Source organism: Balaenoptera physalus, assembly GCF_965194825.1.
Source record: "Balaenoptera physalus genome assembly, chromosome: 20".
In the NCBI taxonomy this organism is placed as follows: Eukaryota; Metazoa; Chordata; class Mammalia; order Artiodactyla; family Balaenopteridae; genus Balaenoptera; species Balaenoptera physalus.
In genome coordinates this window covers 7,280,237-7,301,838 of record NC_138901.1, presented here as the reverse complement: position 1 = coordinate 7,301,838, position 21,602 = coordinate 7,280,237, and the positions used below count along the sequence as shown (strand labels likewise).

The 21,602-nt window shown below is 40.3% G+C and overlaps 1 protein-coding gene across 3 annotated transcripts in view; it reads left to right on the top strand.

Annotated features, from left to right (window-relative positions):
* The first annotated feature begins 284 nt into the window (after positions 1-284).
* GRB2 (growth factor receptor bound protein 2) overlaps positions 285-21,602 on the top strand; it is a 70,410-nt gene continuing 49,092 nt past the window's right edge. Inside the window, exons 1-3 of one of the 3 annotated variants that reach the window (XM_082443285.1) lie at positions 285-488; positions 6,035-6,060; positions 7,588-7,803. In XM_082443285.1, coding sequence (XP_082299411.1) covers positions 7,726-7,803 — 78 coding nt within the window. In that variant the 5' untranslated portion in view covers positions 285-488; positions 6,035-6,060; positions 7,588-7,725. The remainder of the gene's footprint in view (positions 489-6,034; positions 6,061-7,587; positions 7,804-21,602) is intronic. The other 2 variants (XM_082443286.1, XM_082443284.1) reach the window with 2 other exon arrangements.

Genomic DNA, 21,602 nt, shown 5'->3' with positions numbered 1-21,602 from the left:
CCAACCAAATTGCCTTGGTTTGGTGGAAGGGGAAAGGACGTGGATAAGAGTTACTCCTTCAGGGGTGAGCTCTAATTTACCCGCTCTGGCACCGAGAGGGTTACAGCAACCCCGGGGGTGGAGCCCTGCCGGTGCCACCTGCTGCGGGGCGGCCCGGCGCCTGCGCCCTGGCCTGTAGCTGGTCTACCTGCGGGGGCCTGGCCAAAGAGGAGCGCTTGCGCTCTGGGCCTTTTCCGCTGGGGGAAGTCTCGCGGGGGCGGGGCGGGGCGGGGCCGCGGGGGGAAGTTCTCGCGGGACCCCGACGAGGAGCGGAAGCGAGGCGGTAGTACCGCTTCAGCGACCGGACGACGGCGGCGGCGGCGACGGAGACTGTGGCGGTGACGGCGGCGGGAACAGTCGCTGCCCTCGCGGAGCAGCAGCGGGGTCGGCGGCCGCTCGCACCGTTGCGGAGGGGCCGGCCGGGCGCGGAGCGGAGCAGCTGCGCCACGGTGAGTACGGCCGGCGGCGGCGGCGCTGCTCCCGTGCCCTTTCCTCCCCTCTCCGCAGCGGGAGTCGGCCCGGGGGGCCCGGGCCTGCGTACCGAGGGCTGCCGGGCCTGGAGGTCGGGACAGTGAGGAACGGGGCGGGGAGCGGAATCCCCGGGCTCTGGGCTCCATGTTTCCCCTTCTGGGGCGCTTCCTTCCTGGGGACCTTTCTTCCCCTGACCCTTGGCTCGGGACAGAGCTTCGGACCCCGGGGCAAGAGGCTGGGGGGCTCCTAATTAAATTTCGTGCCTTTTTCGTGGGGGTTTGCCCAGAAGGGGCCCAGGAGAAGCCCGAGAGCACGGGGTACTCATTCTGTGAGTCAGTCTGACTTGGTCCGGGAGGCGGGGGATTCGCAGAGGGCTGCAAATGTGGTGATTGATGCTTCTTCGACCTGCACGGTCACCACGTCACCGTCTCCTGGTGTTTCGGGGCCGAATTTTGGGAGGAAACCCACCAACCTTATTAATACTGAGTGAGGACGTTTGCTACTGGAGCCAGTCAAGATGCCTTTGCTTCTGTAGCGCTTTTTTTTTTTTTTTTTTGGACTACTCTCTGAAAAACATTTGTCACGAAAAATAAGCAGCAGTTGATTGGAATGCTGCGAGGAGAGATTTCAGTAAGAGAGGGGAAGGACTCACTGGTATTTTTCATTTGCAGCGCTCTCCGTGTCTATGATTTACATATGAGTTACAGCATATTTAGGGAGTTAAACTAGGCTGGCTTCAGATGCAGTAAGAATATAATTTGCAGAGGAGCCAAGTGCCTCGTAGTCTGACTTTTGGTACTGTGGATTATCAGAAAAAAGTGGGAAAGACACGAGAGAAATTAGCATTAGTTTCTTTGGCTTTCTAATGCCTCTTTCACTTTGTGCTCCCCAGTTGTTGCCTTCCCTTACTATTTTTCTCCATTCCACTGCGGACGCTAAATGTTTACTCGTATAATGCAAGTCACTTGCCCCCTCCCCCCCTTTTTTTCTAATCTACTTCCCCTTCCTCCTTTTCGTCCCCTCTCTGGCATAATTTTTCGAGGTTTCGGCTCTTCGGCACAATTTGGTTTCTCCCTCATATAAAGATCCCGTTTCTCTCCCGGGAAGATGCCCTCTTTCCTGCTTTATTCTTTACTTTTGAGCGTCCACTGTGTTCCTTCAGTCTGCCAGAAGGGTTGCTAGAGAGCCATGCGAACGTTCTCCCGCTGGGAACTGGGAGGCTCAAAGGATTGAATTCAGCTGTAAGTAATCAATACTGCCACTCGGTCACAGGTGTAGCTTGTGTTTTTGCGTTTTAGTTGTTTTCTTCACTTTTAGATCATGTTTTTGTGCCTGCTCATGCTTTTCTTCTTATGTCTGTTTTATGTTAGTAAGGGAGATTGGGTCATTTTGGGGCTTGTGTGACTTCTTTTTGGCTTTTAGTGGGGGTGGTGAATGTTAAAAACGAAAACCAACCATAGTCCTGTATTACAATAGAATTAAGATAGCTTGAAACATTTAAGGGAATAGAATTTATTTAGACCATTGATGAATTAATTAAAGCTTGCCCGTTGTAATAGTACTAATTTATTCATTACCAGCCTTCTAAGATAAGGTGTCTTTTCCTGCATCTGTTATAATCAGCCTTCTTTGTTATTGTTGTTGGGTTTTGTTTTTGTTTTTGTTTTTGACAGAAAGAAAGAAATTTGTTCTGTTGCTCCTTCCTTTGTTCAAAATTTTCTGAATCCCAAAATTAAAAGTTAATTCTTGTCATCAACTTTCTTTGATACTAAAAGAAAGCATTTAAATGTTTGAGGCAGTTTCCTTCCTCAGCCAGTGTATTCAGATTTGAGGGACTACTATTAGGTTTTAAATACTAAGTTGGTGGTACTTAGAGAGTCTTCTCAATAATTCCTGTTATGTTGCACGTTATGCCGCAACAATTCTAATTGTTTCTTAGAACAGAAGAGTAATAGATTTTGGAGAAATGAAGTAATACAGAGTAGAGACCCACCATGGTCTCCTGAGAGAAACTAATATTAATAGTTACTTGCTCAATTCAGAAGAACTTTCCAGCACTCCTGAACGGCCATTGAGAGCCTTTCATTTTATTTGTCAAAGTTGGGTTTTTCCCAGTTATGCCAAGTGAATATGTATTATTGTCATTTTATGCAAAGACATTGTAGTGCATTGTCTGAGATGCAAAGTTTAAAATCTACTCAAGGCACCCTTACAGCACAGCAGTGATTTTTTAAATTTAGCATGCATAAGAATTACCTGCGACTCTTACTTAAAATTAGGTTCCTGGCTAAGGCCACTACGTTGCCAAACTCCAGAAGGCACCTCACAGTGAATCAGTCCCTGAATGGGGTGAGTTTGATGTAGCTGATCCAAGAACCAAAACCGTTGTCACAGGATGCACTCGTAAATTAATGAGAGTGAAATGTGGCTTTAAATTACTCAAAGGTACACTTTCTGTATATACACAGTAAATGTTTAAAAGCCCAGTAGAATAAGTGACTATAGATGTGATTAGTTTTATATGTGTGAATATTTGAGCATTGTTAGGACTTGATTTGGAGGTATTTAATTTTAGTTTATACTTAACAGGACCGTTAATTTGCCTGCCAGAGCGTTCCTCTGAGTCCATATGTGAAGGGAAGTTCTAGATTTACTGAGAACACGTGGACCGAGATTTAAAGAGTTCCTGGTGATGCTGGTTTAATACCTCTTAGCACTTTATGCCAGGGACTCAGCATTTACAGGTGCTGTCTCTTTTAATTAGCAAAATGACCTTATAAGCTGTAGATGCTATGATTTTCCCCATTTTCCAGCTGAGGGACACTGGGGATTAGAGAATGTAAGTTACTTCTCCAGTGTTGCCCACCTAGTTAGTAAGTGGTACAGTGACAGTTGAATCCAGGTCTAACTCCAGAGCATCAGTAAGATTTTAGTTTTTGTTTTTTCTGACTACAAAAGCAATACATGCTTATAGTAAAGACAATGAAAACACAGTTGAGGTGTATGGTGCAGAAAGGAAAAATATTCTGTGAACTCGCTTGCAGAGGTAATCATTGTTAACCTTTTGAAATTTTTTTTTTTTTTAGCACACACTGATATATTATTTTATGGAAGTATGATAAACTAATTTTTCTGCAGTTTTTTTAAAAACTTGATAATAATGTATCTTGGTACTTAAATAGAAAGATATTTCTTGTTATGCTCATGGATATTGATCAGGGATACATGTATTTTGCACATGGTATTTGTGTCACTATTTTAGTGAGATAAATCTGGGACGTGGCATTGCTTGTCCAAGGGTATGTATTTTAAATTTGTCAATAGGTGCTGTAAAATTACTCTCCAAAAACATTGAACTAATTAATTCCCTGATAGAGTGTGGGCTCTGTGGTGATTTTATTTTTATAATCAAGTAGTAAGCATATTGTTAGGCATATAGTAGCTGTTCAAAATGTTAATTTAATAAACGTTGGATAAAGAGTCTGAGAATCTCTTTATCCATAGTATCGCAGAGACTGGATGTTATAAATCTTTAAAAAATTTGACAATTAGCAGGTGAAAGAAATCTCATTGTTCTAATTTGCCGTTTTTTTGTTTGTTTCGGTTTTTTTGGCTGCGCCATGTAGCTTGGGGGATTTCAGCTCCCCAACCAGGGACTGAACCCGGGCCATGGCAGTGTAAACCTTAATTTGCTATTTTTAATAATGAAGACAAACATCTAATATGTTTTAAGTAGAGTCACGCTTTAACTTAATTTGAGTGACTTAATGTCAGGCTCTGTCTAAAGCGCTTCATATATGTCTATTATCTATATTACCTAATTCAATGCTCAGTGAATCTTACGAAGTTGGTGATTTTATACCCATTTTACAGATGAGAAAACTGAGGCTTGTTTAAAAGCCTTGCCCAAAATTATAGCTGGTAAGCATCAAGGTCATTACTTGAACTTGGGGTCAGCCTGCCTTTACAAACTATGCAGGCTTAACACTAAGCTGTACTGGCCCAGTAAAGCATACTGGCCCAGTAAAGTGTCGCGTATTTTATTTTCTGTGAATTTTGGGAAGAAGAGAGTTGAATGGAAGACAGAAAATAAAATCCTACAAATACCTTTAGGAGATTGCAGTTTACGGTACAGTGCGTATTGCTTTAAATGAACAGTTCAAGCTGCACTTGCCTTGTTAAAATTCTCTGCTTGTGATGGGCTGCAGGGTGTGTGCTGGTAACAGTTCAGACGTACTCTGTCATCAGGCTTCAGGGTTAAATGTACTCCCAGCCCATTTTCTTGAGAAATTTACAGCAACATCTACTCTGTTAAAAACATTATAGATTGTGTCCACTTTCAGATTTCTTTCTTTTTAAGTAATAAATGCGGTGTATGTGATAGAATTTTTTTGTCTTTAATGAAACACACCCTTTTGAATTTCTTTAGCCTGCATGTTTTTCGGTGGATAGCCTAATAACCTGGCCTCCTCTGGTTTTCTCTATGAGATGGTAATTTTTACTTGGCACCACCGCAAAAGTATTGATTGGTTGGTTTTCATTCCTATTAAACTGTATCTTACAAAGCAGTTGTTACTTGAAACATGATTTTCAAGAGTATTGTCTGTTTAAGTTTTCTCTAGGAAACCTGTGGTAGATAAGTTGAGTAACAGCAGGAGAGCAAATGTTGAAAACTCTTGGTTTTTATGGTCTGCCTGTTCAGTCACACTGCAGCTGTCTGGAATCATGAATGACATAGAAGTTTATGCCCTGTTACTGCATAGTACCTTGACAGTGACAGTGCTTTAGGTTTCTGTCTGATTTCTGTTTTTCAAAAATGAACCTTTTAAAGTTTTTTGGATCTGTGCAATTATTCTTCAACTTCCCATCATTGATACATAGTCCCAACAATCAGACCTGAAGACCAGTGAAAATAAATGGTCAGGTCAGGGTATGGAAAATATTGATAGGCATGTAGCGGAGATTTTGGAGCAGCTGTAAAAAGTTTTAAATAGGTACACACTGGAAAGTAGGCAAAAAAGGAGAAACAGTTATTAATTCCGGGAAAAATTGAAGGATTGTACTAGAAAGGAAGGTTGGTTATCATACATTATTTAAATCACCAGTGAACAATGTTTCGTAATGTAATAACTACTGCTTAAACCGGAATATGTGGCATTACTGGGATGGGGCAAGGCAGAATTGGCAGGGGCGGAACAGCTAAGTCCTCATCTTTCAAGTGATAGGTAATGGCTGGAATAAATTAAGAAACAGCAGTAGAAGGGTGTTACTTAGAAATACTGTGAGTAAACATAAAGAGAAAGCTAAAAACAAAATTGAGGGTGATTGCTTGGGGTAGGGATCTGCTGTTTTTCATAAGCCTTTTAATGCTCTGACTTTTAAAATTATGTATATGGATTCATTTGATAAATAAGTAACTGTGGTGAGTATAAGTAAAGGGTGTTTAAGGACACACGAAAATACTGAGACTAATCTTGTTTTTTTTTTTCAATTTGCTGGGACTCTTTTTGCTTTCCTGTTTTAGAGCCAGCACAACACAGGATATCCTAGGTATGGCCTGATAGAATGAATAAACGTTGGTTTAGTTTATTAGTTTACCTGCAGTGGAATGTTTGGCCTTCAGAATTCGGCTGAAGGACTTTTTATTACCAGGTGATTCTTTCCTCCTTGGTAATACTCATTTCCCTCTAACCTTAATATTCCCAGCTGGTTTACTCCTTAGTCCTTTTGTAGCTATGCTTGATTAATGCCCCAGTTGTTAACTTTAGAACAGAAGAAGAATAATCACTCGTGCCCCTCAAATGAGTTCTCTGTTAGGTGGTAATTATCCACCAAAGGGTGTCACTATAAATAATCTGTCCCCGTTCTGCCAGTGTCAGTGTTGTTTTCTGCTTTTATTTAGCCTGTATGAAAACAGTGACTGACAAAAGAAGAATGGGGCTTCGTTTTTCTTTAGTTACGCGAAGGTCTAGGTTGTGTCCCATATTCAGGGCTCGAGACTCTTCACTTCCGCAGTGATTGTACTGCCCAGGTTCACCATCACGTGGTATACCACCTAAGGATTATTACAGAATCTTTGCCTGCAAAATGCAGTTTGGATCAGTCTAGTACTCCCCTGGCTCCGAGAAAAGCACCTGTTCTCAGGGGTAACTGTGAGAGGCTTCTGTTTGGCTTTTGGGCGGTAGCTAAGATTCTGAAAAAGGGATTGCTTTCAAGTGTAGATAGGAGTTCAACCTTGCTCCATAGGCTAGTTAGGAATAATGCAGAGGCTGCTTTTGGAATGCTGAACCTTGGACGTCTATTTTCAAGGGCTTTTGGGGCCCCCGAAGTCTTGGGGGTCTTCGAGGGAGAGGGAGCCTTCTGCACGAGCAGGTCTCCACCCACCAAAGGCTCTGAGCTGGATTTCCTTTCTCTGGTCACCTGAGCTTGCCGATCACAGTTGACAAGTGGAGAGGGAGAGTTGCCTATGCTGAGAGTAGCAAACTGAATAAGAAAGTAGTTCCTAGGGTCAGTTTCTTCCACTTTCCTAGGGGCAGACCAAGGTTTAGTTTCTGAGAACAGTTAAAGCAGCTCAGGACCAAAGCCCACATTGCTGGCTTTTGACTGTGGATATAGGACCCAACATTTTCAAAACACCAGAAAGGTTGGCAGGGAGAAAGGAGGGAGAGAGGCCTATATAACTGAGAAAAGTAGGGTGCCATCCCGAGGGCGAGGGCTTTCTTTACGTGGATTGCATTTCGTGCCTGGAGAAGAGCGTGAGGGGCGAGGGAGGAAAGGCGGAGACCGATCGGACTCCAGCCGGTTCCTGCACACTGAGCACACCCAGCGGGAGGGAAGAGGAAGTGTGTTCTGGAATAGCTCGAGCAGCTGCCGTCATTGGCCGGCAGGCCTGTCAGTTGCCTGGGGGCCGAGGCTGGAAAGAGGAAGGAGGAGCTCAGGGCTCCTGCCTGGAAGGGAGGGACGAGGGCTGAGCCTGGCCGAGCCAGGGGGCGTGGGGGCTGGGACGGCAGGCCGACTGGCAGGGCGGGGCTGCCTTCGATCTGGCCACTTCTCTCAATCATTGCTCTTCTGATTCAGGGTGGCATTGTGTGTCCCGGCGTGCAGGAGCGAGTCCCAGCTGAGAGGCGAGGCTGAGCCCAGAGCACTGGGTTGCTTCAGCAGGGAAGACTCCCTTCCCCCCTGCTTCAGGCTGCTGAGCCCTGAGCCCCGCTCAGAATGGAAGCCATCGCCAAATATGACTTCAAAGCCACTGCAGACGACGAGCTGAGCTTCAAAAGGGGGGACATCCTCAAGGTAAGTGTTGATGCCCAGCAAACGCTCAGATGGCTTCTCCTTGTACTCACCTGCCTTCTTGTGCCCTGATAACACACAAAGAAGCTGTGCTTGTTCTTTTTTCATTGCCCACTTTTAACATTTACCATCCTGTGTGATTTGGAGAGCTAGATGCTGAGTAGAATATCAAACATGACTTCAGAGGGTTGGTGTGATGTGTGGTCTTTAACTGCCTTTGTGTGAATGCCTTGAGCATTTCTGTGCTTGTTGATATTGGTAATTCAAGTAAAGTCAGAGCAATATGATTATAGTAAGGAAGCGTATGAGTAGATTGGGTTACCTAATCTACTAGAGTTTTATTAAAAAAAAAAAAATGAGAGGATTTTTTTGAAAGACCCAAACTTGAAGTATTTTTGTAAAAGCACTCAATTAGTCTTATCTTACGTAGTCAAAAGATTTTTGCATTCTGGAATGTGATCCTAGTAGGTTAGAAATTAATTTCCCCTAGTTTAGAGAGGTGGTTGGAAGTACGTGCCAAAACTCATTAAAGAACCTCAGTGTATTCTTATTCTTTGTGAAACAACTAATGGAGTTCTAAATAACAAGGTTCAACTTGCTGTTGTACCAGTCAGATTTCGATTTTCTTAAACTTGAGGAGCAGTTACCCCATATTAAACTGTGATTACCCCATATTAAACTGTGATTGCACCAAAGAAACCTGCTGACAGTTTAAAAATAAGCTTCCTTACAGTTTGCAGCTCATTTTGAGCCCCACTGTTTACATGAGGTTCGCCTTCCACCTGGCACATGTTAATTATGTTGTTTACCCAATTAACTGGAGCAGCTTGCTCCTTTGGATATGTAATTTATTTTTACATGGGTGGGTGTTATCAAATAGTGTATCAACTCTGAGAAAAACCTGAAATTTAATGTTTGAGTCTTCACTGTGTCTCAAGTTTTGACTTTTTTCCTCTAAACCTGATTGTTGGAATTTGCCATCCATTTGTTTACTACTCTTGAATGAAATTATTAGGATTTTATAAAGAAGAAGGAAGTGGAAATACAGAAATATGATTCTTTATAAAAGGACTAGTGACTATTGTTTTTAAGTTTTGCAGACCTATGGAGAGTTATTATTTTGTTCACTGCCCAAGGTGTAGAGTTCTGCTCTGAAGTTACCTGCACAGTAGTTTTTGTAATGTTAGAAATGTAGGTCGTACTTCATAGAAGGTGATAAAGAGCCCTTTAAGGAGAAGGAAACTCTGTGAGGTTTTTTTTTTTTTTAACATCTTTATTGGAGTATAATTGCTTTACAATGGTGTGTTAGTTTCTGCTTTATAACAAAGTGAATCAGTTGTACATATGTTCCCATATCTCTTCCCTCTTGCGTCTCCCTCCCTCCCACCCTCCGTATCCCACCCTTCTAGGTGCCACAAAGCACCGAGCTGATCTCCCTGTGCTATGCGGCTGCTTCCCACTAGCTAGCTATTTTACATTTGGTAGTGTATATATGTCCATGTCACTCTCTCACTTTGTCACAGCTTCCCCTTCCCCCTCCCCATATCCTCAAGTCCATTCTCTAGTAGGTCTGTGTCTTTATTCCTGTCTTGTCCCTAGGTTCTTCATGACCTTTTTTTTTTTTCTTAGATTCCATATACATGTGTTAGCATACAGTATTTGTTTTTCTCTTTCTGACTTACTTCACTCTGTATGACAGACTCTGGGTCCATCCACCTCACTACCAATAACTCAATTTCGTTCCTTTTTATGGCTGAGTAATATTCCATTGTATATATGTACCACATCTTTATCCATTCATCTGTCGATGGACACTTAGGTTGCTTCCATGTCCTGGCTATTGTAAATAGAGGTGCAGTGAACATTTTGGTACATGACTCTTTTTTTTGTTTGTTTTGTTTTGTTTTTTTTTGTTTTTTTGGACTCTTTTTGAATTATGGTTTTCTCAGGGTATATGCCCAGTAGTGGGATTGCTGGGTCGTATGGTAGTTCTATTTTTAGTTTTTTAAGGAACCTCCATACTGGTCTCCATAGTGGCTGTATCAATTTACATTCCCACCAACAGTGCAAGAGTGTTCCCTTTTCTCCACCCTCTCTCCAGCATTTATTGTTTCTAGATTTTTTGATGATGGCCATTCTGACCAGTGTAAGATGATATCTCATTGTAGTTTTGATTTGCATTTCTCTAATGATTAGTGATGTTGAGCATCCTTTCATGTGTTTGTTGGCAATCTGTATATCTTCTTTGGAGAAATGTCTATTTAGGGCTTCTGCCCATTTTTGGATTGGGTTGTTTGTTTTTTTTGATATTGAGCTGTGTGAGCTGCTTGTAAATTTTGGAGATTAATCCTTTGTCAGTTGCTTCATTTGCAAATATTTTCTCCCATTCTGAGGTGTGTGAGCTTTTTGACGGTATTCTCAAAGTCAGCACTAAATTAATCATCAGAAAGCAGACAGAACCAGCTATAGGTTTTAGAGAGAAATACAGCATCTGTTTCTATTTCTTTAGCTAGAAATCAGCAATCATAACTTAGACTACTAAATTACTCTGTATCATTGATGTACTGAGGAGATAATTTGATGTTTTCTTAGGTGATTACTATTTTCAGCAGATAACCTGCTCCTGATATCATAATAAGATTGGTTACTCAGATAAAGGGGAAAAAAAAAAGATTGGCTACTCAAGTAGCCACACTTGTCACTTGTACAAAAATGCTTTTGGGGCCAAGCTTGGGGGTTTTTTTGGTTGGTTTGTTTACTGAAATACAAATTAGATTTCTCCATTAAGCTTACCCTAGAAACTTGAAACTTGAGCCTGGAAGTTCATATTTTTTCTCTAAGTCTATCCAGTTGCACATTTAGCACTAAAGCAACAAATCAAAACAAAACTGTGAACTTTGAGGTCTGTGTTAAAGAATTTTTAGACAAGAACTTTCCCTGTTTACTACCACTAAAGTTAGTCTTGGACCATGAACATTTTATAAGTTCTCCACCTTAAATTGGTAAACTTCTTGAACAAGTGTAATATCCTTCTTTCCCATCCTACAGTTAGGATGATACTGTTTAATTTCCCCCAGAAATTTTTATGATGGGAGAGAAAGTGAATCAGAGTGCTCACATTTACTTTCAGATTTTCTTTGGGGAGAGAGAAACATACATATATTTGGTTCTTTCCAGGTTGGCAGATAACTGGCATATGAAGTCATAATGCCATTATTGCTTTTGAATGGTGGCCGTTAGCTGTTTGTTAGTAATCTTGTGGCTTTACTCTAAAAAGAGTGATGATACAGTAGTTGCCCTTTGTCTCATAATTCTGTGAAACAGCTGAGTGAAGAGGAGGGACATTGCTTTGTCTTAAGCGCTATTAGTTTAAAAAAAAAAAAAAAAGGCAGCATTTTCTTCTTTGATTATTCAGGGAGTAACTGGCTTCATTTGAGTGGCTCTGATTTGATTTGCTCACTCTTTAGGATGGTAGTTGTGAGCCAAATCATGTTTTGAAGTGTCCAGAAAGCATTGACCAGTTTCCCTCGATTGAAATATGGATATATTTACTCTCTGTTGATAAAACAGACATGTGCACGTGGGTACTGAGTACATTTTATTTGAAGATAATGAAATAGAAAGGGGCTCAGCCCTCTGCCTATGACCAGGTTCAGAAGGATTACACCCTCTCACTGTCTTGGAGTTCCTGGTTAACTTTTGCTGAATGTTGACTCGTGTCCCCCAGCAGACCACTTCCTTACTCTCTGTCCACATGTTGACTTGTACTGCCCTGAGAAGAGAGAGCAAATTAAAAACATCTTACTGGAAGCTGTAAATAGAACTTAATGCTTGGATATATCTGCCTTTGTTAATTTCCCTCTTATAAAAGCTTGTTTAAAAAAAAAAAAAAAAAGCTTGTGTTTTTCTTGGGGAGGGGCGGGGAGGGCACTGGGGCTAGGTATGGAAGAAATTGCTCTTCTTTTGCAGTTTCAGGCCTTAGGTGGGTGAAATGAACCTAAATTTCCCCACCATTGTAGGGCAGCCTTGAGATAGCCCCAGGGGTTCTCCACTGAAAATGAGGCCCCTGAATACTCTGCCCTAGGCACACAAAACGCCTGAGCTTACCTAAAAGTTGCATCTGCCATCTAGGGGCTTCTGTACATGTATTGATATTTCAGACAGTGCTGCATAGGAATGAAGAGACTGTTTTGAGCTCTCAAACCTGTGCTCATTGCGTTCTGTAGCCGGGTTGTTATTTTCTATCAAGACAGACCTTAGACTCTAGAAGAGAACCAACAGTAGATCATCTCAATATCTTTTTCTCTGTCTGGCACGAACTTCCTTTACCAGTGTCCTAAACTGCTTTAGAACTAGGTCTTGGGTTCAGTGCTGATGACACTATTTTACTGTTACATTTACAGAGCGTCTCCTTGAGCCACATCCTGGGGTAAGTTGCCTTGAGAGTTGGGGGAGAAATAGAAGATGTACTTTCTCCCTTCAGGAACTCTAAAATCAAATAAGAGAAGTGAGGTTAGTATGTGAAACAGTATGTGACAGTGTGTAAAATTAGAGGATCTTTATTTTTTTAATAAATTTATTTATTTTATTTATTTATTTTTGGCTGCATTGTGTCTTGGTTGCTGCACACGGGCTTTCTCTAGTTGCGGCGAGTGGGGGCTACTCTTCATTGCACTTCGCAGGCTTCTCACTGCGGTGGCTTCTCTTGTTGCAGAGCACGGGCTCCAGGCGTGCGGGCTTCAGTAGTTGTGGCACATGGGCTCAGTAGTTGTGGCTTGTGGGCTGTAGAGCACAGGCTCAGTAGTTGTGCCACATGGGCTTAGTTGCTCTGCGGCGTGTGGGATCTTCCCGGACCAGGGCTTGAACCCGTGTCCCCTGCAGTGCAGGCGGATTCTTAACCACTGCGCCACCAGGGAAGCCCTAGAGGATCTTTAGAACAGGAAAAGACTTTCTTATTTTACAGGTGAGGAAATGGTGGCCCATGGAGGTTAATGATCTATCCAAGATCACAGCTATTAGTACTTAGTGCTGATTTGGTATTTAACAGAATGCTGAAGTTGTGTTACACACTGTAACTGCCAGTGTAATTTTGAAGGGAAGAGATTGGTAAGAGCCGAAGTCCGAGAAAGCTGTGTGGAAGAGGCATGACTTGGACTGGACCTTGTGAAGACCAGGACAGGGCTAGGTGAGGAGAAGGGAGGGGCGGGGTCTGTGCTTGTTGTGTTTGAGACAGGAATGCTAGAATAAGGTTATAGGCTGTGACGGAGTGGAAAATAAGGTAGAACTGGAGCCAGATAAGAAAAACCCAGTAAGAGTTTGATCTTGTCCTTAAGCCTCTGAAGGTTATTAGCTGATGAAGAAAGTGTCCTGTGTGTATAGTGGATTGCAAGGAGGGAAGCCTGGAGTCCCAGCCTGGCAGGTTCCAGTAATCAGGTTGTGAGATGAGTGCCTGTACAGGTATAGGAGACTAGGAATGAAGGACAGGGGGTGCTTTGAGGAAAAGAAAAAATAACGGGATTTCTGCCTGTCAGCTGGGGGTATTTGAATAAGTCTCCTGTGTAACTGAGAAAAGAACGTCCATTGAGTATGCTCCTGAGAGCCAGGAATGTGAACTAGAGTGTGATTGGTTACAGTTTTCACAACAGCTCTAACTCCTGAATTTCAGTACATGAGTCTCATTTCAGGTGTTTGAACTATCAAACCTAAAAAATAAGAGGTTGGGGTGGGGTTTTTCTTCACTATTTCAAAGTACTGGTATCAGTATACTTTTTGAAGTATTTCTTTGCCTATTGATAAGAATTGTTATCAATCTTGTTAACTAAACTCAGAATATTGCATTTAATCTTTAAGAATGAGGACAGTTTGAGTTCTCTTACAACATAATTTGTTTGCCTTTCATCATATTCATTTCCCCCCTGTCATCTGAATGGACTGTTTCCAAATAGGTGCTAAGAATGAACTTTCGGTTCCTGTCCAAGACTCCTTTGGGGGTGGAGGGGGTTGCTGGCTGAAGACCAGTCATCCCTGTTTGGAGAAAGAAATGTCTAAGGAAATGCACCATTCCTTTGGGGTCTTCAGTTTTCACCTCTGTGAGCCATTATAGTTAAGTCATCATTGAATACCTACTATTTATGAAGCATTTAATATATGCCACAAAGTTATACATGATTTCTAATTTTTGGCATCAGAAGGTTGGCATTATTAGCCCCATCTTATGGGTGCAGAAGTTAAGTAACAGGCTCAGGTTCACACATCTAGTAAGAGGCAAAGCTGGGATTTGATCTTAGGCCTGGCTGCAGTGCTCCCTCTACAGTACATTAATGCCCCTGTTAACTGTCAGGTATGAGTAAACCAGAAATATAAGCTTATCTGCAGTCCTGAGTTACTCACCTGCCAGGTATGGACAGCTGTCTTATGGCACTGCTTCTGCATAGTGACGTATTGGATAGCCTATCTAAGTAAGCTGAGGTTAATAATAAATGAAGGGGGAAAAAAAAGGTCATTTCGCCTTTCGGATTAGCAAAGATGATAAAGACTGACCCCACCCTCTCTTGGCCAGGGTATGGGGAAATGGGTACTGTCACCTCCTGCCAGTGGAGGTTTGTACGAATACAGTTGGTCTTTTTGAACATGGCTTGGTGATACGTATTAGACCATAAAATGACCCAGCAGTTCCACTTTCAAGAATTTAATCTAAGAAAATTCACAAACAAGTTTTTTTAAATGTAGACATAGGGATGTTTATTTCAGTGAATCTGTGTGCCACCTAGAAATTTCTGCAATTAAATTATGAAATATCATTTCCAAGATGTTAAAAGGTGTGAAAATAGGCATCTTCGAATCCATGGAATTACCGTATTAGGAAAAAACCCCGTTAAGTAGCCCATCAGTGGGAGGCTACATAAACAGATTATGGTGCCTGTAAAGTGGGATACTGTGAAGATGTTAACGTTGATGTAAAACTATATCAATACAGTATATGTGTTGCTCAGACCAGTGTTTATGGATCCTCTATTAAAAAGTGAAAATGTATCTGATTTACTGAGTTCTTAGTATGTCTGTGCACTAAGCTAAGTATTTTACTTGTATTTTCTTTTAAATCCTCACAATAATCCTATTAAGACAGATGCTATTATCCCCAATTTACTGATCAGGAACCTGAGGCTTATGTTAAGTCACTTGCCCAAGTTCACATTCAAATCCAGGCCGGTTAAGTCCAGATTCCATGTTCTTAACCACTACCCCGTGGGGCTTTTTTGTACCCAAATGAGGTCAGACGAGGGAGGGAGGGAGGGGGCGCGAGCCCATTTAGGGAAAATTGCTATCGATTTCTATTTGCTTATTAAATACATAGACTTCTTTCTGAATGATCCCCTAAAAGGTAATAGTTATCTCCAAGGAGCTGGATTTCAGGTGATTCTTACTTCTTTTTTGTTCTTTTTTTACATTACTTTAATTAATTTATCAGTTTTATTAAGTCAATACAGTTTTATTCAAATGGTAAGTAGTTAACATTTTGCATGTTTTACCTTGATGGATATTCTAGGAAGTTAAAGTGCTCTGGTCAGGGGTTGGTTGGTTGTGTATTTTTAATGACTGAGGTTTAACCTGCCTTTAGGCTAAAGTTCACTGTACCTATGTTCAGAGTCGTAAAACTTAGAGACCTTTTAAAAAGTGACTCACAACACCTTTTGGAGGAAAATCTTGGTCTTTTTGGCAGATACGTCCTCTGTTTTACCTCCTAGTGGATGTGGAATGAGAGACACGTGTGGTATTGTGGTAAAGAACGTGCTCCAGGGCTAGACCCACCTTCTTCTTCTGGCAGATCTGGCCTTTTGGTCTTGGGAAGCTGACTCTCCTTTGGTTCTCCAGTCCTCAAAATGGGAACAATAGCATCTACCTTCCTAGAGTCACAGTGAGGATTAGAAGAACTAATACGTTAGTGTGCTTAAAGCAGTGACGCGTAAAGTAGATAGTAATGCTACCTGCCACTAGTTTTATTAATGTTATTCAGACGCACAACTTTGATAAGAGGATGTCAGTCCTACTGCTGGCTCAGGTAACTGTTAAGTCACATGACTCGACACAGAAAACTGGCCGGGTGCTTGTCCTGATACTACCTCAAACTCAGAACTGTGCAAACTTTGTCCCAAAGCTTAGCAGAAAGCATGGTATTGATGGAGGATTTTGTGAAAGACAAGTAGTTTCTCCATTCTTAAAAGTCTTTGGCCCTCTCTAAGGGTTAAACCTGAAAGCAAAGAGGTGGGTAACTGCACAGTGTTCTATTGGGGACCTCACTTTTGTATATTTCTTGGGCTGAATGGAGCTTTGGGATTATGCTGTTGGCAAATATTAAGAAGTGATAGAAGAAACAGCCTTAGAAAAAATTCGTTGCTGTATTTACTCTAAGGATATTAAGGAGTCTTTCATTATTATGTGTCCTCAGGGAGGACCTGTGGGAGAACATTCTCTCCGGTCTTGATACCTAGAATAGGTGTATTTCCCCTTCAAACAACTTTTTTAAATCTTAAGGATGCTATAAATAATGCTTTGATATGTTTCCTTCTTTATCTTGTAGGAAAGCTTAGAGCCTACTATGGTCCCATTTCTAGCAGTCGCTCTTATACTTTCTGTCCTAATATTTTTGTTGAAACAGGTAGTAATTATTAGTGGTAAATAAAGTTTTTCTCACCCTAACAATGACTTTGATTTTTAACTAATTTATTCTTTAGTTTAACAGCAGACTTTTAAAATCTAGGTTTAGCAAAATGGCAAAGCCTTTTGTAGTACTTTGCCTTTGAAAAAATACAAAAAACATCAGTTTAGTTTTTTTTTTTAATATATATAAATTTATTTATTTATTTTTGGCAGTGTTGGGTCTTCGTTTCTGTGCGAGGGCTTTCTCTAGTTGCGGCGAGCGGGGGCCCCTCTTCATCGCGGTGCGCAGGTCTCTCACTGTCGCGGCCTCTCTTGTTGTGGAGCACAGGCTCCAGACACGCAGGCTCAGTAGTTGTGGCGCACAGGCTTAGTTGCTCCGCGGCATGTGGGATCTTCCCAGACCAGGGCTCGAACCTGTGTCCCCTGCATTGGCAGGCAGATTCTCAACCACTGCGCCACCAGAGAAGTCCCTACAACATTTTATTGTCAATATTTCCATTTTTCCTTAACATTTAAAATTACTTTAATATACATTAATAGAAAAAAAAGAGAGGAAATTCATAATTCTGCATAAACTCCCCACTCCAATATTTTAATGTTGCAGATCTCTTCTAGGCTTTGTTGTTGTTTATACTGCTGTAATTATAGTGGCCTTAAAATACAACATATGTTACCATTTTCCTGTATTTGTTTTACTAATTTTTTTTAACGGTTTAATTAAAAATATTTTTAAAGTTAATGTTCTATAATTGACTTAGCTATTTCCCCATTGCTGGATACTTAGCTTGTTTCTCTTAAAAATTTAGTTTATCATCTCAGAGGAGGCTTTTGATTATGTATATGATGCTCTGTTGTCCAAAAGGATTGAACAGATTACCTACTTGAGGTCAAGTTGAATGAGAGTGGCCCATAATCTTAGTCAGAATACATAATAGTAGTGCAGCTATTGTTGGCTTCATTTTCTGACCTCCTTTAACAATAGAATATTATTTCACAGTTTGACAGTGTTTTGTAGGACTGTGGAACCAGATTTGTGAAATGATTAAACCTCTTCACTCAGCATCTAAGATACTTGACAACAGCATATAGTTTTTCTGAAGCGCGTTTTATTTTGTGCTGTTCCTTCAGGTGATTAATTTGCTTTTTTATAGCTGTGTCAGGTTAAGTTAATAAGTAATTTTGATAGCTGAGAAATTTGATGTGTATTCATAGACGTAGTTTTAATTCAGTTTTACTTCTCTGGCTGAATTAATCCCTTCTAGAGGGAGATAATCCATCCTCACTCATGTTTGGAAAAAGATGGAAAGACAGACAAACCAGCTTTGTTTAGTTGATGCTGCAAATGTTTAGCTTTAGAGCCAGAAGGCTCTGCTGAGAGCTTTTGAGAAAAAAGTGGAGTGATTTATTGAAACATCCTCATGCTCTTACATGTACTGAGATATAAAGAAAAAAGAAAACTATCATGTTGGGTCTCTCTGGATGTTGGGATTATGGAGAACTGTCACTTTCTACAGCATGCATTTCTATAATGGATATTTTTACAGGCATATATTAATTTCATAATCAGAAAAGCAGTAAAAACCAAAAACACTACAGTAGTTTTCTAGATTTAAATTACAAGTCAACAAACATTTTAGGGTCTATTTTGCTTTCTTAAAAGGAAAAAAAAAATCAGTGTACAGCTTCATGGAGTAAATTTGTTCATTTCTTCTTGGTGAAGACAGCACAAGCATCTCCAAGTTATCTAGGGCTATTACATAGACTTTATGTAAAATAGAGAATACACAACAATAAACTAGAAGCGGGCTCGGCCCTTTTGCTTATGAACAAGTAAGATTGGCCCTAAAACTGGTCTTGCTGCCCAGATTTCTAGTTATATCTAGCTTATCTTTTCCCTGCACCTTATATGAAACTAACGTTATGTGCTTTCTTACTTATATGTAATTTTGACTTAGATCAGTCTCCAAACTGGATTATGGTTAGTAATGCAGCCAAATTGCAGTTTTTCAGAGGTTTAATTATCCATGTTGCCTTCCTTGTCTCCTGTCCATATTTAGTCAAGTTTACATTTTATTTATCAACTTCCATAAAAATGTTAGGCTCTGAAAGATAAAATTAAGAGACAAAATAAAGATTTGCAGTTATTTGTGGGTTTTAGTTATCTGTTGTGCATTGAAAAAAATCATGTGTCTTCATTTCATTCTTTTAAAATGTTTATTAGAGTTATTTAATTGAAAAGTGTAAAAGAAAGGCCATAATCCCTCCTGTCACCCAGATAACTTTTTGAAATAAAATAAAACAAATGTCGAACTCGTTAGAAAATGTAAAAGGCAAATACTCTTCCCGGAGAAAATAACTGTTCTGTTTTTCTGTAACCTTTCAGGAAGAAAGACATTTAATGAGTATAGCCATAGTTAAGTTACTTTTACTGTACTTTCTGGGTACGATGAGAAGCACTCTGAAACCATATTCAAAATTGTAATAATGAAAATAAGCAGATACTTCATCTTTGGAAGGAAGGATGGGGTTTCTGTTTAAATGTACTGTACCTCTTTAGAAAAAAGCAGTAGCTAGAAAGATCGCTTTGCCAGGCTATTAGAGAAGATCATAATGATTAAGACTTTCAAAGTCACATGTTAAAACTGAGTCAGAGTAGATTTCGAACCTGAAATTGGTGTGAATTTTCCCAAAAGTTGTGCTAATATTGTCTACATCAGATATTCAGATGAATTTGTGACTGATGGCCTCACTTAGTGCTAGAAGTGGAAACTTGTAGCCCTGCAGGTCTTTCCTTGAGATTAATTACTTTATTGGTCTCCTAAATTTAGGTTACTGTTTGAGAAAGAACCAGTACTTTACTTGGAAAGTCATTCTCTTTGTGTTCAGATGCCCTTTATCTGCCTTCTTGGAGCACCTAATATAACTACATACACCTGAACAGCTGTTGTCCTTAAAGACTGTAGAAGTAATTTTCAAATTTAGTTATTAGTTTGTTGGTATTGTGTATCCAAGTGTAAGCTTTCTGCATGTTCTTTCCCTCACTCTTCTTTCTTATTAGATATTAAGGGCCTCGCAAAAGGGGCATGCTTCTCATTTGCATATTCTCAGATAACCTGATGAAAAAGTATTGATTACCTGCTTTTGGGGGTGTTGGGTTTTATCAATAAAAGAATAGCAACCTCAATTTGAAGTGAAGTATGGCATGTTTTTCCTTTTAATATAAATGTTTATCTTGCACTGTTGGTGGGAATGTAAATTGATAGAGCCACTATGGAGAACAGTATGGAGGTTCCTTAAAAAACTAAAAATAGAGCTACCATATGACCCAGCAATCCCACTACTGGGCATATACCCTGAGAAAACCATAATTCAAAAAGAGTCATGTGCCACAGTGTTCATTGCAGCTCTGTTTACAATAGCCAGGACATGGAAGCAACCTAAGTGTCCATCGACAGATGAATGGATAAAGAAGATGTGACACATATATACAATGGAATATTACTCAGCCATAAAAAGAAACAAAGTTGAGTTATTTGTAGTGAGGTGGATGGACCTAGATACTGTCATACAGAGTGAAGTAAGTCAGAAAGAGAAAAATAAATACCATATGCTAACACATATCTCCATATATATATGGAATCTAAAAAAAAAATTGTTTCTGAAGAACCTAGGGGCAGGACAGGAATAAAGACAAAGATGTAGAAATGGACTTGAGGACATGGGGAGGAGGAAGGGTAAGCTGGGACGAAGTGAGAGAGTAGCATGGACATATATAAACTACCAAATGTAAAATAGATAGCTAGTGGGAAGCAGCCGCATAGCACAGGGAGATCAGCTCCGTGCTTTGTGACCACCTAGAGGAGTGGATAGGGAGGGTGGGAGGGAGACGCAAGAGGGAGGAGATATGGGGATATATGTATATGTATAGCTGATTCGGTGTTATAAAGCAGAAACTAACACACCATTGTAAAGCAGTTATACTCCAATAAAGATGTTAAAGGTAAATAAAGTGATAGGAACTGAAAAAAATATATATATATAAATGTTTATAAATACCTAGGCTGTAGCCTTAAATTTCCCTCTGAATGCTGCTTTAGTTGCTTCCCATAAATCTGGGTATGCAGTTGTTTTTGTTTTCATTAATTTCAAAATATTTTCTAACTTGTTGTTTTTTTCTTTGACCCATTGGTTATTTAGGAGTGTGTTGTTTAATTTCCACATATTTGTGAATTTCCCAGAATTCCTTCTGTTGTTGATTTCTATTTTAATTCCATTGTGTTTATAGAACATACTCTGATTTCAGTCCTTTTAAATTTATTGAGGCTTGTTTTGTGGCCTGGCATTTGGTCTGTCCTGGAGAATGTTCTGCTGTGTGCTTGAGATGAATGTGTATTCTGCTTTTGTTGGTTGGAGTGTTCTCTAGATATCTGTTAGGTCTAGTCAGTTAATTATTTTTTCCTAGAGTATGTCATGATAGTTGTAGAATTTTGATGAATTCTTAAGAATACTTACCTAGTATCTTGGTGAATCATAGCAACAAATTGAGTATCTCCTAGGTTAAGGGTATTATGCTTAGTGCAAAGGGTTGGAGATATAGATAATATTTAGTAATACACTGTTTTAAGAGCTGTGCTAGAGGTATGCACTGGGTGTTCTGAATGAAAACAGACTTAGTAGGACATGAGTATTGAAAAGTGTTCTGAGCTAACTTAGAAACACTCATGACTGCTTTGTCCATCCAGATATGCCTGACTTACCGAGGCCTTCTGTTTCTAACATTAGCGAAGCTTACTGTCAGACTCTGAAGAGTTGTTGGAGTTGTCCTAGAACACTTAAACTTGGAAGGTTAATTGCCTTGCAGTGTATTTGGCGGTTATAAAAGTAGAGGTGAGCCATATTGATAACAACATGGCACATGCAGAGAGCATCAAAGTAATTATGAAACTTCTTTCACGTTTTGTGAAAAACTTTAGATAAGTGCCATCAATCTCAAATTTTATGCCCATGATGCTACCACCCCACTTTTTAAGGAAATATTTTTATGGAAATAGGTTTCTATTACACATTTGCATGTAGAACATACTGAATAGTGGGGGTTTTTTTAAATAAATTAATTAATTAAATTTATTTTTGGCTGTGTTGGG